This window comes from Momordica charantia (assembly GCF_013281855.1).
Source record: "Momordica charantia cultivar OHB3-1 chromosome 4 unlocalized genomic scaffold, Mcharantia_2.0 BLBB01000004.1, whole genome shotgun sequence".
NCBI lineage: Eukaryota > Viridiplantae > Streptophyta > Magnoliopsida > Cucurbitales > Cucurbitaceae > Momordica > Momordica charantia.
In genome coordinates this window covers 27,315,113-27,327,346 of record NW_028275162.1, presented here as the reverse complement: position 1 = coordinate 27,327,346, position 12,234 = coordinate 27,315,113, and the positions used below count along the sequence as shown (strand labels likewise).

General features: G+C 29.9%; 2 protein-coding genes across 2 annotated transcripts; both read right to left on the bottom strand.

The window, feature by feature from the left end:
* Nucleotides 1-1,272: 1,272 nt before the first annotated feature.
* Nucleotides 1,273-2,798, bottom strand: LOC148212089 (uncharacterized). Its single transcript, XM_088123283.1, has 2 exons — nt 2,670-2,798; nt 1,273-2,402 (listed from the first exon to the last, which is right to left on the bottom strand). Exons 1-2 carry the CDS (start codon nt 2,766-2,768, stop codon nt 1,365-1,367), a joined length of 1,137 nt encoding a protein of 378 aa, XP_087979409.1. The 5' UTR covers nt 2,769-2,798; the 3' UTR covers nt 1,273-1,364.
* Nucleotides 2,799-6,666: 3,868 nt separating this feature from the next.
* On the bottom strand, nt 6,667-7,363 carry LOC148212088 (uncharacterized). The gene is made up of 3 exons (XM_088123174.1): nt 7,214-7,363; nt 7,083-7,129; nt 6,667-6,964 (listed from the first exon to the last, which is right to left on the bottom strand). The coding sequence occupies exons 1-3, from the start codon at nt 7,278-7,280 to the stop codon at nt 6,848-6,850; spliced, it is 231 nt and encodes a 76-aa protein (XP_087979300.1). The 5' UTR covers nt 7,281-7,363; the 3' UTR covers nt 6,667-6,847.
* Between the last annotated feature and the right edge of the window lie 4,871 nt (nt 7,364-12,234).

Below are 12,234 nucleotides of genomic sequence, written 5' to 3'. Positions count from 1 at the left end.
CTACCTTAGGAATTAATAATTCGCGGAGCTCCTGTAAGATTAGTCGAAATGTACCGTACGCATAATCTATCTATCTATCTATATATATATATATATATATATATATATATATAATTGGTAAATATATTTTAGAGAATGTTTATTATAAATGAGAAATCAGGAACGCATGACAATTAAATATAGCACATATGTTTTAAAAAAAATGGAAACAAAAACATAAAAGGAAAATTTGAAACATTATCAATACTTATTTGGCTATTTCCATCTTTATATTCTCTTCTACTACTCTTTTAATTTGGATTGTTCTTAATATCGATCGTAATTTGCAAACTTTTACTCCTTCCATTAAGATAGGTTTTTGGTACCCCACCATATTTTTCGCTTTATTTCTTTTTATTATGCCTTTTATCTAATATGTATAATAATCTGTGCTTAAACTAATTATATATTTTTTCTTTTTATTAATATGAGGGAATTGAAAAATAGCATAAAAAGTTTATATATCTATTGATGTATTTATATATATATATAGCATTATGTTTAAATTTTATAAAAATAACCTGATTTTGAAATTTATATAAGCAAGTCACTTTTGTGGGATTTTTTTTAAATAATAATTTATAATATTTTTATCATTATGACATTTAGTAGAGTTCCCTATTAATTTTATATTTAAAAATATTTCATTACATATGAGACAGAAGAAATTTGAATCTAATAGCTAACTATACTTCAATTATTTCTAGACTGGGATGCTTTTTCTAATTGTTATATTCTTTTAGCTATAAGGTATTCTAGAATATGTTCATTTGTTACATAAACTTTGATAAAAAATAGTGATGCTTTCTAAAACGTTGTAAATCTTGTGACATAAATGCATTATGTTGCAAAAATCTACGACATAGAGTTAACATCACAAAAACCTGACACGTAAAGAATTAACATCATGAGAGTAATTAAATATGATGTCATTAAAATCGGCGACCACCATGTCGTTGGAGCAATACTTCGAGTATCTTTTTTCAATAGTAGCTTCAAAGCAGGTCGTCAATGTTCTACTAAGTATTGAGTTAATTTTCTACCTCATTTTCTTTTAACTTCTTAAACTTTAAATGTTAGGAAAATGGAGAGAAAATTAGAAGAGGAAAACAATAATCTACTTCAACGTCTTAAAACTCCATGTGCATGCATATGGATTACATTACACATATGAGAAAGAAAATAACACTTCGAACTTAGAGAGTGATGCAGATGATTTCAACTCCATAAGCATGGGATAAATTTAGAAATGAAAAAAGATTAATCATGTCTACTGTGTTGGACAAGAGAATTGGCTAAAAGATAATCATTCTCTCTCACATGAATTAAGCTTTGAGAGTAGGAAAACCCATATTGTCAGAGCTCCCAATCCTCGGAGGTCGTTCAGGAGGTCGAGAAGTATTAAGATCGGCAAAGGTCCCAATCTTTGGTGGTTGTTGTGGAGGTCGAGGAGGATCAATAAAGGCCAAGGCCCCAATTCTCGGAGGTCGTTCTGGAGGCCGAGGAGTATTTAGATCGACGAACGTCCCAATCTTTAGAGGTTGTTCTGGAGGACGAGGAGTATTTATATCGGTGGAGGTCCCAATCTTCTGTGGTTGTTCTGGTGGTCGAGGAGGATCAATGAAGCTCCCAATTCTTGGAGGTCGTTTTGGAGGCCGAGGAGTATTTAGATCGACGGGGATCCCAATTTTCGGAGGTTGTTCAGGAGGTCGAGGAGTATTTAGATCGATGGAAGTATCAATTCTCGGAGGTCGTTCTGGAGGCCGAGGAGTATTAAGATCGGCAGAGGTCCCAATTTTCGGTGGTTGTTCTAGGGGTCGAGGAGTATTTAGATTCACTGAGGTCCCAATCTTCGGTGGTTGTTCTGGAGGCCGAGGAGTATTTAGATCTACGGAGGTCCCAATTCTCGGAGGTCGTTCTGGAGGTCGAGGAGTATTAAGATCGGCAGAGGTCCCAATCTTCGGTGGTTGTTCTGGAGGTCGAGGAGTATTTAGATCAACGGAGGTCCCAATTTTCTGAGGTTGTTCAGGAGGTCGAGGAGTATTTAGATCGACAGAAGTCTCAATTCTCGGAGGTCGTTCTGGAGGTCGAGGAGTATTAAGATCGGTAGAGGTCCCAATCTTTGGAGGTTGTTCAGGAGGTCGAGGAGTATTAAGATCAGCAGAGGTCCCAATCTTCGATGGTCGTTCTGGAGGCCGAGGAGTATTAAGATCGGCAGAGGTCCCAATCTTTTGAGGTTGTTCAGGAGGTCGAGGAGTATTCAAATCATCAGATTTCCCTATTGGAGGTGAAACAGACTCAGTTCTTGAGTCTTGGTAGTTCATTACTTCAAGCTTCATCTTCCTTGATTTTCCTACAATTTCCTGGAGACAAAAAATACACCAACAGCGTTAGCTCCACTCACAAATGTATGGAAGTATTTATAATTCTCTTTTAATACGTACTTAATAGTACAAGTTTATTATTTTTTATAAATAGCTCTAATGAAAAAAAAATACTTAGGCAACTACTTTTATATATATAGACATTGTTTCTGGCACTTTTAGATGTTAAAGTCAAAACGAGATAGCTCAACGATAATTGACATATATCAAAAATATATATATATAATTTTAGAGGCAAAAACTTACGTTGATTGAAGCAATAGTTCCTTCAATTTTCGCCCCATGACAGAGAAAGGGAAGAAGAAAGCATGAAAGGAGCAGTGAGAAAATTGTAAGGCTACCCATTTTCTCTCTGCCAGAGAGTTGAAGAGAAATCGAAACCATATGAGGTTATGAATTGAGAGCTCAAACCCAAACCAAATTTATAATGTGAAATTGTAACGCACCAACGCCATATTTGGAAGCAAAATTGTGAAATTGCAGCACCATTTTTGTAAGCTAATTTAATGTTCTAATCACGCAGACAACATTCATTGGGATGGAAAATTATTACATATATTTTCTTTCTTGCATGATATGTTGGATTACTTGCTAAAATATCGATTTTAATTTATTTTTAAATATTGAAAAATATAAAGTCAAGTTCATAATAGATTCATTCATTTATTTATAAGTTGTGTTTATCGTTTTTTTAGCTGTCACAAAGTATTTTAGTATATGCCCCTTTTTTAGAGTAATATTTCAAGTTTTGTCACCGTTTAAATAACACTTAATTATGTTAATAGGAGCATAATTCAATAGTAATTGGTTTGTATTCATTCTCTTAAGGTCGAAGGTCCAATTCCCTATTTCCCCCGATTGTTCTTCTAAAAAAGTAGCACATAATTATATTTGTAGCCTTTAAATGTAAAAGAAAAAATGCAAAAACTAATTAATGAAATATTACCCAGATTTTGAGAGACCCCTAAATATCAATACCTTATATAGGGTATAAAGTACGATTATTTGTAAGTCTTCCTAATTATGCTAATCTAATTTATTTTAATTAATTGAAAAGGATCTCAAACTACTATCTTTTTCAACTTATTCTCATGGATTTCAAATGAATTTTTGTGATGTTTTGTTTAAAAACTCAAATTACGAGTAGTGAATTAGAATGATATATTATATGATTTGCTTTACACACAATAAAAATAAAAGTTCCTTCATACTTGATACTAACATTATTTCAATGTAGCGTATTTTTGTTAATCTATTTCTATTATAGATGAGCGGATCTACTAAAATTTTTAGGCAATTAAAATTACATTAACATTAGAAAGGTAGGAGTCCTAATTATTGATTTGTATAGGCAAATATTTTTTTCTATATAAATGGTATGTGCTTCATTACTTGTGGATCATCATGATCAAACACACAAAGTTAGCGTGTGCTTAAGAAAATTAAACAAAATTTTCGGTGTAGATCACTTCTATATGCATACACTTGGAAAGTTTTTTTTTTTCTCTTTTCCTCTATCGAGAAAAAATCCCATATTAAAAATCTTTCCTAATAGACTCTTTCCTATATTTTCATTAAGCTCGGCAAGAGTAAGTATCCATTCATAAGTTAATAAAATTCACTGAGCCCAACTTAACCATAAATCACTTTAAACAATCCATGATTTAACCTCTAATAATAGGATGGTATTAATAGTACTGAAAAAAAGATGGTGTTAATACGTGATGCACACGTTTTAATATTAAGAATTTAAAATTTGCCTTTGACGTCATGAAACTAGACAATAATCAATTATGTCGGTAGAGGAGGAAGCAGTAGTTGTTTGATAATGTTCTGATTTATTATTTCTCGTTTAAAAATTTAAGACTTAGGTTCTCAAATATTTCATTTTTATTGAAAAAATTAAAGCACGCTCACTAACTTTTTTTTATCTCAAATTTTGAATTGAAATTTCAAAGTTTTAAATAAAAGTAAATTTTTAAAAATAAAAATTATTGCATTATATTTAGTTTTTAAAAATATTTATTTAAAGGATTCTATTATTTATTCTTTTGTAAAAGAGAACACATACCTTAATTTGTAAATAATTTTGAGAAAAAATTTCTTGAAAAATTAAAAACAAAGACACAAGTAACAATTATCGTTGAATACATATATTCTTTTAACAACCAAAAACGAAAATATTACCAGACTGAGATAGATGTTGAGGACAACACTACCCTTGTATCTCGAAAGTATGATAATATGATATTTACTTTTAACATAACCTTCACGGCGTTGTTTTTTTGTTTCACTCGAAAGACATCATACTAGTGGAGATAATCGTCTTCACCTACACTGTTAACAAACTCAAGAATAGGATACCCATGTCTCATCCTTTTATTCTCAAGTACGTGGCATTTTTTAGTATTTGTCTTCACACTTTTGGATTCTTCCTCCAGTACTTTGTAAATTTTTTCTCCTCCCATTAAGACTGGTTCTTTAGTACTTCATCTTTTTGCCTTTATTTCTTTTTTTTTTCTCATGCTTGTTTTATGCTTGTTATTATTTATATGATTCACTTCATAATTCTCTAACTTAGAAACTTTACCTTTTCTTTCCTATTACGTTAAGGTAATTAAAATATTGTTTCTATACCTAAATTAAAGTTTACCTACTACCTTTGCGAAAAATGAAAAAAAAAAAAGATTAATTAAAGTTTGGCACGTTTCTACTATTACTAAGTAAAAACACTGCAAATTTCTCAAAAAAAAGGTGGGTAAGAAGAAATAGTAGTTATGAATGCAAGAATTTAAGTGGTTTGATAACCATTTTTTCTTTTCACTTTCTAAACAACAATTTTGAATTTTTACTTTCTTTTAAGAAAATAATTTAAGAAAACTATCTTAATCACGACAATTTGAATTTCAAAAATATTTTTAAAATGTAAAACATAATTGTATTTAATGGTTATACATATTTAAAATAGTTCAAAATGACATCTAGAGTCATTATTTAAAGTTTTTTTAGTACAAAAATGAGGACGGAGAATATTCAAACTCATGATCTATTAGTCAAATACAAATGCCAATTATTACTGAACTCAATTATTTAAAGTTTATTTGATTCAACGAAAAATTATATACATGATAAATTCAAACATGAGAAGGTATAGTGACTTCAGCTAATTATAATTTTACTAGTGAAATTGAAACAACTTTTTACTTTCATTAATTTTTTTTTAACCATATTATATTACGAATAAAATAAAACCAAATTCAAAAAGAGAAATCACACTCTGCGTAACTACTTTGGGGTTATTCACAAATTAACACGACAAGGCTTTTTCAAGCTTAAAATAGCACTCATATTTGTCACCTAATTTGATAAAATGTTGTAGAGATTTTGAAAAAAAAAAATTAAGAACAATAAATACGGAGGTTTGACGATTTGAACCCCGACTCCAAATAAAGAGTAGATGCCTTTGCGATTAAATTATGTTCATATTAGTAATTTTAAAACACTTTAAAATATTACTACCACAAACCATAAAATTCAAATGATATGCTACCATTAACTCTTTCCTAAATCAACATATATTTACTTTAATAAAAATATAAAAATTTAATAATTATATATATTAATCACACATTAGTTAACTTGAATATAATTCAATCAGCAATCAAAATGTAAGACATTCAAAATATCAGACATTTGAATCCTGACTCCATGTCAAAAAAAGTATTAACAATTATAAAAAAACTCTTATTTTCGATTTTCGATTTTATTATTTTAATAATTGGAGAAATGGGTCCCTGCCGATGTAATATATTATTCATATTACGTTATTCTCATCATTCCATAAAAAAAATAAAATAAAATAATCAAATACTTCCACACCATGTATACCAACCAAATTTTTGGCTGGCAGTGGCATCAAAAAAAGCAAAGGGCCCTGGAAAACTGTAAATTTTCCGGGAAAAATTATTGGGATAATTTTCCATTCTATATATTATTTTTTAACTTAAAAGAAAAGAGCGTAAAATATATTTTTAGTCTCTAAATTTAAAAATATGTTCTTCCTAGAATTATTTGTTACTAGTTTACTCTCTAAATTTAAAAATATGTTCTTCCTAGTATTATTTGTTACCGTTGGTTGTTATCGTTGGTTTTGAGATCAAGCTATCACTTTTTAAAACTTAGAATCCTTGGAGATTATAAATGTATTTTACACATAAATTATATGGATGGAGCCAGTGAGAAAGGAGACAACAAAACCTGCAGTTTATGATCAGTTCAACTTCATGCATGAATTACACTTGGAACTCTGAGAGAGAGAATGGAAAAGAGAAAAGAGAGAGAAAAAAAAAGGGAATTTATGTTCTACTATTTGGTTTGATTTTGTAGAGAGAAGATGAATCTGATCATATCAACTTAATTATTAATTATGGATGTGGAGGAGGAGGAGGACTAAGATACCCACTTCTTGTATTGGTATTAGGCCCTGGATCTGCATAATCCATCACTTCCATCATCATTTTCCTCCATTTTCCGCCACTTTCCTGGGAAACAAACACATCCCCAACTTAATAACCTTTCTAATTTCCTCTAAACATTACACACATACAAATTATCTTTCTCTCCCCATATAACATAACTTCTACAGATCAAAAAACTTACCTCAGACACTGCATGTTCCACAGTTTCCATCACTTCAGACCCAAATCCTTAAAAAACCCAAAAAAAAAAAACTGTGAGAATCAATCCATTAAAGCAAGGAAAATGAAAACAAAAACAAGGAGAAATAGTACCAGGAGAGAGAGAGAGAATCAGAAGACATGAAAGGAGAAGAATTGAGAAAATCTTAGGGCTGCCCATTGTTTTTAGTGAGAGAGAGAGAGAGAGAGAGTTTTGAAGTTATCAATGAAATGGAAATGAAATTATATATATATCTGAGGCTTCAGATCCAAAGGAATTTAATGCCCAATTGTAACCCACTAACGCAGTGGCAGGATAAGATTTTTCCCTCAACGAAAATGAAATCCACTATATTTATATATCCCTTTTTTTCTTTTCTTTTCTCTTTAACAAATACCTTTTTATTTTTTATTTTTAAGTGAAATATACGCTAAATTACAAAAATTAATTAAGTAGGTTGTTTATGAAATGTTGACTATTATATTATATACTTTTTTGTTTTAAGTAATTCTTTCTGCCTGTTTGACATCGCATTCTTTGATGTATGTGCCAAAGTCAAGATGAGAGAGATTCAATCTCACTCTTGAATTGCTTAATTTAATTAGTCATATGCGTCACACACTTTGAGGCTTAATTTCTTTTTCCCAAAAGAAATATTAAATGATGTAGAAGCAAACTTAGACATATATAAAAGAAAAAATATTTGGGGATTTGAATATTTTCGAGCAGACAATCATATGTTGTTAATATTTTCGTAGACTTTAGGTTTGTTGAACAGTCTTGGTGCTGTTTTTCTTTATAATTCTTCTTTTAGATGATTTTAGTAAACTTCAATTTTAGGTTTGTTGAATTGTTTTAAACGTTTTTTTTTTAATTTTTTATATTATTTTAATACAATTTGAGAAGGTTGTGCCACTCCAATACCTAATAACTTTTTCGCCTTTATTAGATTACTACGGCAATCATTAAAATATATCAACAACCAATTAATACTTACAAGTATAGTGATATAATTAAATCTTGAATCTCATTCTAGATACCATCTTGGATAAGAGTTACTAGTTCAATCATTATGTTATATATTTTGAGACAATATCTACTATTATATATTATTCTGTTATTTTTTAAGTAATAGAATGATGGATAATTTTTCCTATAATATAATATATATATGTTTTGCACCTTATTAAAGTTGATAAGATCTTATTTGAGTTTAAATTTCCATGTTAGAAATGGTATCATTAAACTAAGAGAGCATGTTTTCTATAGAACAATTTTTTGAAGTTATGTTATAAATTTTATTATTGTATACTATTGGCCAAGTATTAACAATTATTCTAGTATATACCTATTATTTTTATTGGCTTTTGACAATACTTAAAAATTAACTATTATTATTATTATTATTTTTTTTTTTTTGCTGCACATGCATTAAGTTAGACCCTATAAAATGCCCTAAAAAGACTTGAAAGAAGGCCAAGTTTAAACTAATTCCCGGGCTTGAAGTTTCATCAGCCCAGCCCAAATGTGACAATTGAAATGAAACCAAACTGCGCAGTTTGGAGAATATGCTATACAATTCATATTCATTATAGTGGAAAGGTGGTCACTTCACTAGTGAGAGTTATGTTTGGGAAGTTACTGTTCTGTCATGATCCAATATTTTGAGGTCCTCTCTTGGTTTTTCATAAGATGTTTATAAAAGAATCCACAACTTCATGGATAAGCCCACGAATACATCGAAGGATCGTGTGTACCTTCATAGAGGTTGAGTCGACCAATATGGATCTTAAACGACCGACCTTGGTAAAGGACGAACTGATGATCACAATGTCGTGCCTCGCTGCTCTTAACTGTTTTTTCGATAATACATTGCAAACCTGAGATGGTTGTAATTGTTGAGCAAGACCTGGAGATCAACACCTATAAATAATAGTGGGGCTCGCTCCACTTTTGAGGTACGCAATATTATTCTTCTCCGCGTAATAAATTGAACTTAGTCTTGACTTGAGCGTCGAAGCCGCTTTCTCTCTCTGTGTGCAGGTTATGAGCATTCGTCAGCCTCTTCAGTCCAAGCTTTGCAGGACGATCACAATGTGATCAAACACAATAAATTTTAACATAGTTTTTTTTAGCTAAAGAATTAATTGGGAACTTTTAATAGATTAAGAATCAAATAAAGAGTTTTAAAGGATAAAAAACTAAATTAAGAATTACCTCAAAGATTAGATATACACTTAGTACATTTAACCTTAAATCTAAGGATCAAAAGTTATATTAAGGGGTTCTTGAACATGACCTGGCCTTATTATATTAACTAAGATCACTTTTTTTATATTTCTCTGAAGTTAGTGATATTGAAAAAAAGAACAAGCACTAATTCTAGTCAATGATATTGAAACATCCAAATAATAGAAAACAAAACAACATTATGAGACAAAATATCAACAAAATAGTATTGTATTCTCCCCTTTCGTGTCAAATGGTGCACACAATAAGTTTCTCATGAAATTTTCCTCATTGACCTTGACTAAGGTGACTCCAACTCATTTAACTTCTTCTTACAAATGAATTAATCATAGTCTCAATTATTATTCTCCAAACACCTTCATTTTTACTCATGCTCGACTTGTACACTTCCTTGGCATGGCACAACGAATAACTTTTCGGGTCATCGTTTAAGATGGTGTAAGTTAATCGAGACTTCTTCTTCCAAAATTTAAAAAAAAAAAAAAGAAAAGAAAAACGAAATGATAAAAACAAATAAAACAAAAGGTTATAATTGTAATTTGAACTTTATTATTATAGAGGAGAAGGTTAATCTAAACTTAGAATTTAAGAGACGCATAATAACAGGACAATCGAAGTTAAAATACAATAACAAAGTTGAAACCTAAACTATATTGTAACAATCTCATTTAACAATAAATTTTTCAAACAAACAAAGGTTATAAATTTAAGGTTAAAAGAGGAAAAGAAAAGAGAGGTTTTTAAATGAGAGTATGAATCAGTGTTTTCCCACTTCATCTATTTTCAATATCATAATGAAAATTGAAAACCATTTTGACCCCAACGCCATAAATATATAATAATATTTTTTATGTGCCATATTATTGCAGGCTTCCTTTAGTCAAATTAGTTTGGTAGTTTAATTAATTTGCTTCCTTTTTCTGTTTATGAACAAAGTCATTGCGTTTAGATTTTGAATTTGGACTGGCCTTTCTGTAACGCTACCAACACGGTTCGATTCAACTTCTATAATTGCCTTTTGGAAAAGTTATATACAGTGGGAAGAAATAACGTTATAAAAGTTAAAGCGTAACATTATAATTTAATCCATCCATTTAACTTTGATGTTTTGTATGTGTTTTTAATCTCTAAATTTGAATTAAGTTCTTCCTATTTTAATTTTGATGTAAACCTACTCTTAGTTATTTAGTTATTTAGAGTGTCACATCTTTGACATTAGTATAACACAACGATTAAACTAATAAAATATCGTAATTGAATAATTGAATAAAGTAAATTTATAGATGGAATGAGCGAAATATATTTTAAGTAAAAAGTTTTTGGATTTTGTATTAACTTCTCAATTCAACTTATGAGGATAAAATCATATAAAGTTGTACTAAAAAGGAATTATCTAAATTCATTAAATTCATAAAAGCATGTTACTTAAAAGATAGTTTTGGTATTTCTTCTGTGTCCTAATAACTTAAAAGAATAATTATTGTTTTTCATGAGTAGATCAAATTTTACCTAAATTGTGAAAGATTGTTGTACAATAAACCAACCCAGACAAAATTTAGCATAATCAAATTGAACTTCAACTTCAACCTAGAAACTTGATTAAGAGAGATTGAAAACTTTGAAAGGTAAAAATTATATATTAATCTAACTAGAATATAGTCATCAACAACTTTAAGAATATCCCCTAAATTTTTAATCATTAATTAAATTTTAATGATTCAAAATTAAAAGACAGAGCATCGATTCAAAAGTTAAAATAATATCATATCATACACACACACACAACATTCCTTTTTTCCTTTTTTTTTTTTTCCCTTTTGGAGGTATATTCTATTAGATAATTGATTAGCTGTTTATTAATTAGCAGAGTATGCTTTAAAGTTTAATTAATATCCATATACCAAATAGATAGAGAATCTCCAAAATGGTGTCCAAGACCATACTTTTTTCCTTCACCTTTATCTAAAAAGGGCATGCAAATAAAAACAATAAGCATTTCAATAATATGTTTTTCTTATATCTTTTAAACAAAAAAAACGATCCCTTTAAGTCTTACTATTATGTTTGTGTATTATTATTATTTTAAAATTTGTTTAATGGGTAGTACAACAGTGTTTGGGGTAAACTTATCCAGGACACGTGGATGACCATTATTCGTGTTGGATGAAATTAGATAAAAATGATTGCTTAGGTCTACCTCGGCCCCGCCGAGGTGAACCGAGTTTGCCCCTTAAAAGATGAAGCATGTTCACCAAAGCTCGGCTTGATTGTGGTCCGACCTGCTCGGAACCCGACAGGTCCGATATGAGAAAAGACATGTAACCGCCGGTCGTGCGTGCTGTCGGGCCCGTTACCTATAAATAGAGGAGTACATTTCGCGCTCAGGTATCGAATCTGATCTCGAACTAAATAAGGAGTCCGATCTATACTGACTTGAGCGTCGGGGTGTTCGCCCTCTTGTGCAGGTCCACTCTAGTGTTCAGGTCGGAACCGGAGACCGGATTCAAGCTCGATTCGTGAAGAACCGTTGTGCAGATTCCTGCATAAACAAACAGGTGGAATATTCGAGATAAAAATAAATTTGAATTAATTGATAGGAAAATTGCACTGGATGACAAAAAAAAATTTTATGTATTTTAAAATACGTCACTTGTTTTTTTTTTAATTTTCAAATATAGCATAATATTTACAAATACTCATATTAGTAGTATATTAGACATATATCACATACATATATCAATAATCAAATATATTATAAATATATTATAGATGTATATCAGTACAAAGTTATCATTTTAAAATTCAACCTTCAATATTTTATAAAAAGATGTTATATTTAAAAAAAAAACTGATTGTTATTTTGTTAATTTTAATAAATATTTGC

Excerpts from the sequence above, each read along its gene's own strand:
- LOC148212089 (XM_088123283.1), bottom strand. The coding sequence starts at position 2,768 with ATGGGTAGCCTTACAATTTTCTCACTGCTCCTTTCATGCTTTCTTCTT. Across the intron at positions 2,403-2,669 it reads GAACTATTGCTTCAATCAAC|GAAATTGTAGGAAAATCAAG; the intron begins GTAAGTTTTTGC and ends TTTTGTCTCCAG.
- LOC148212088 (XM_088123174.1), bottom strand. The coding sequence starts at position 7,280 with ATGGGCAGCCCTAAGATTTTCTCAATTCTTCTCCTTTCATGTCTTCTG. Across the intron at positions 7,130-7,213 it reads GATTCTCTCTCTCTCTCCTG|GATTTGGGTCTGAAGTGATG; the intron begins GTACTATTTCTC and ends GGGTTTTTTAAG. Across the intron at positions 6,965-7,082 it reads TGGAACATGCAGTGTCTGAG|GAAAGTGGCGGAAAATGGAG; the intron begins GTAAGTTTTTTG and ends TTTGTTTCCCAG.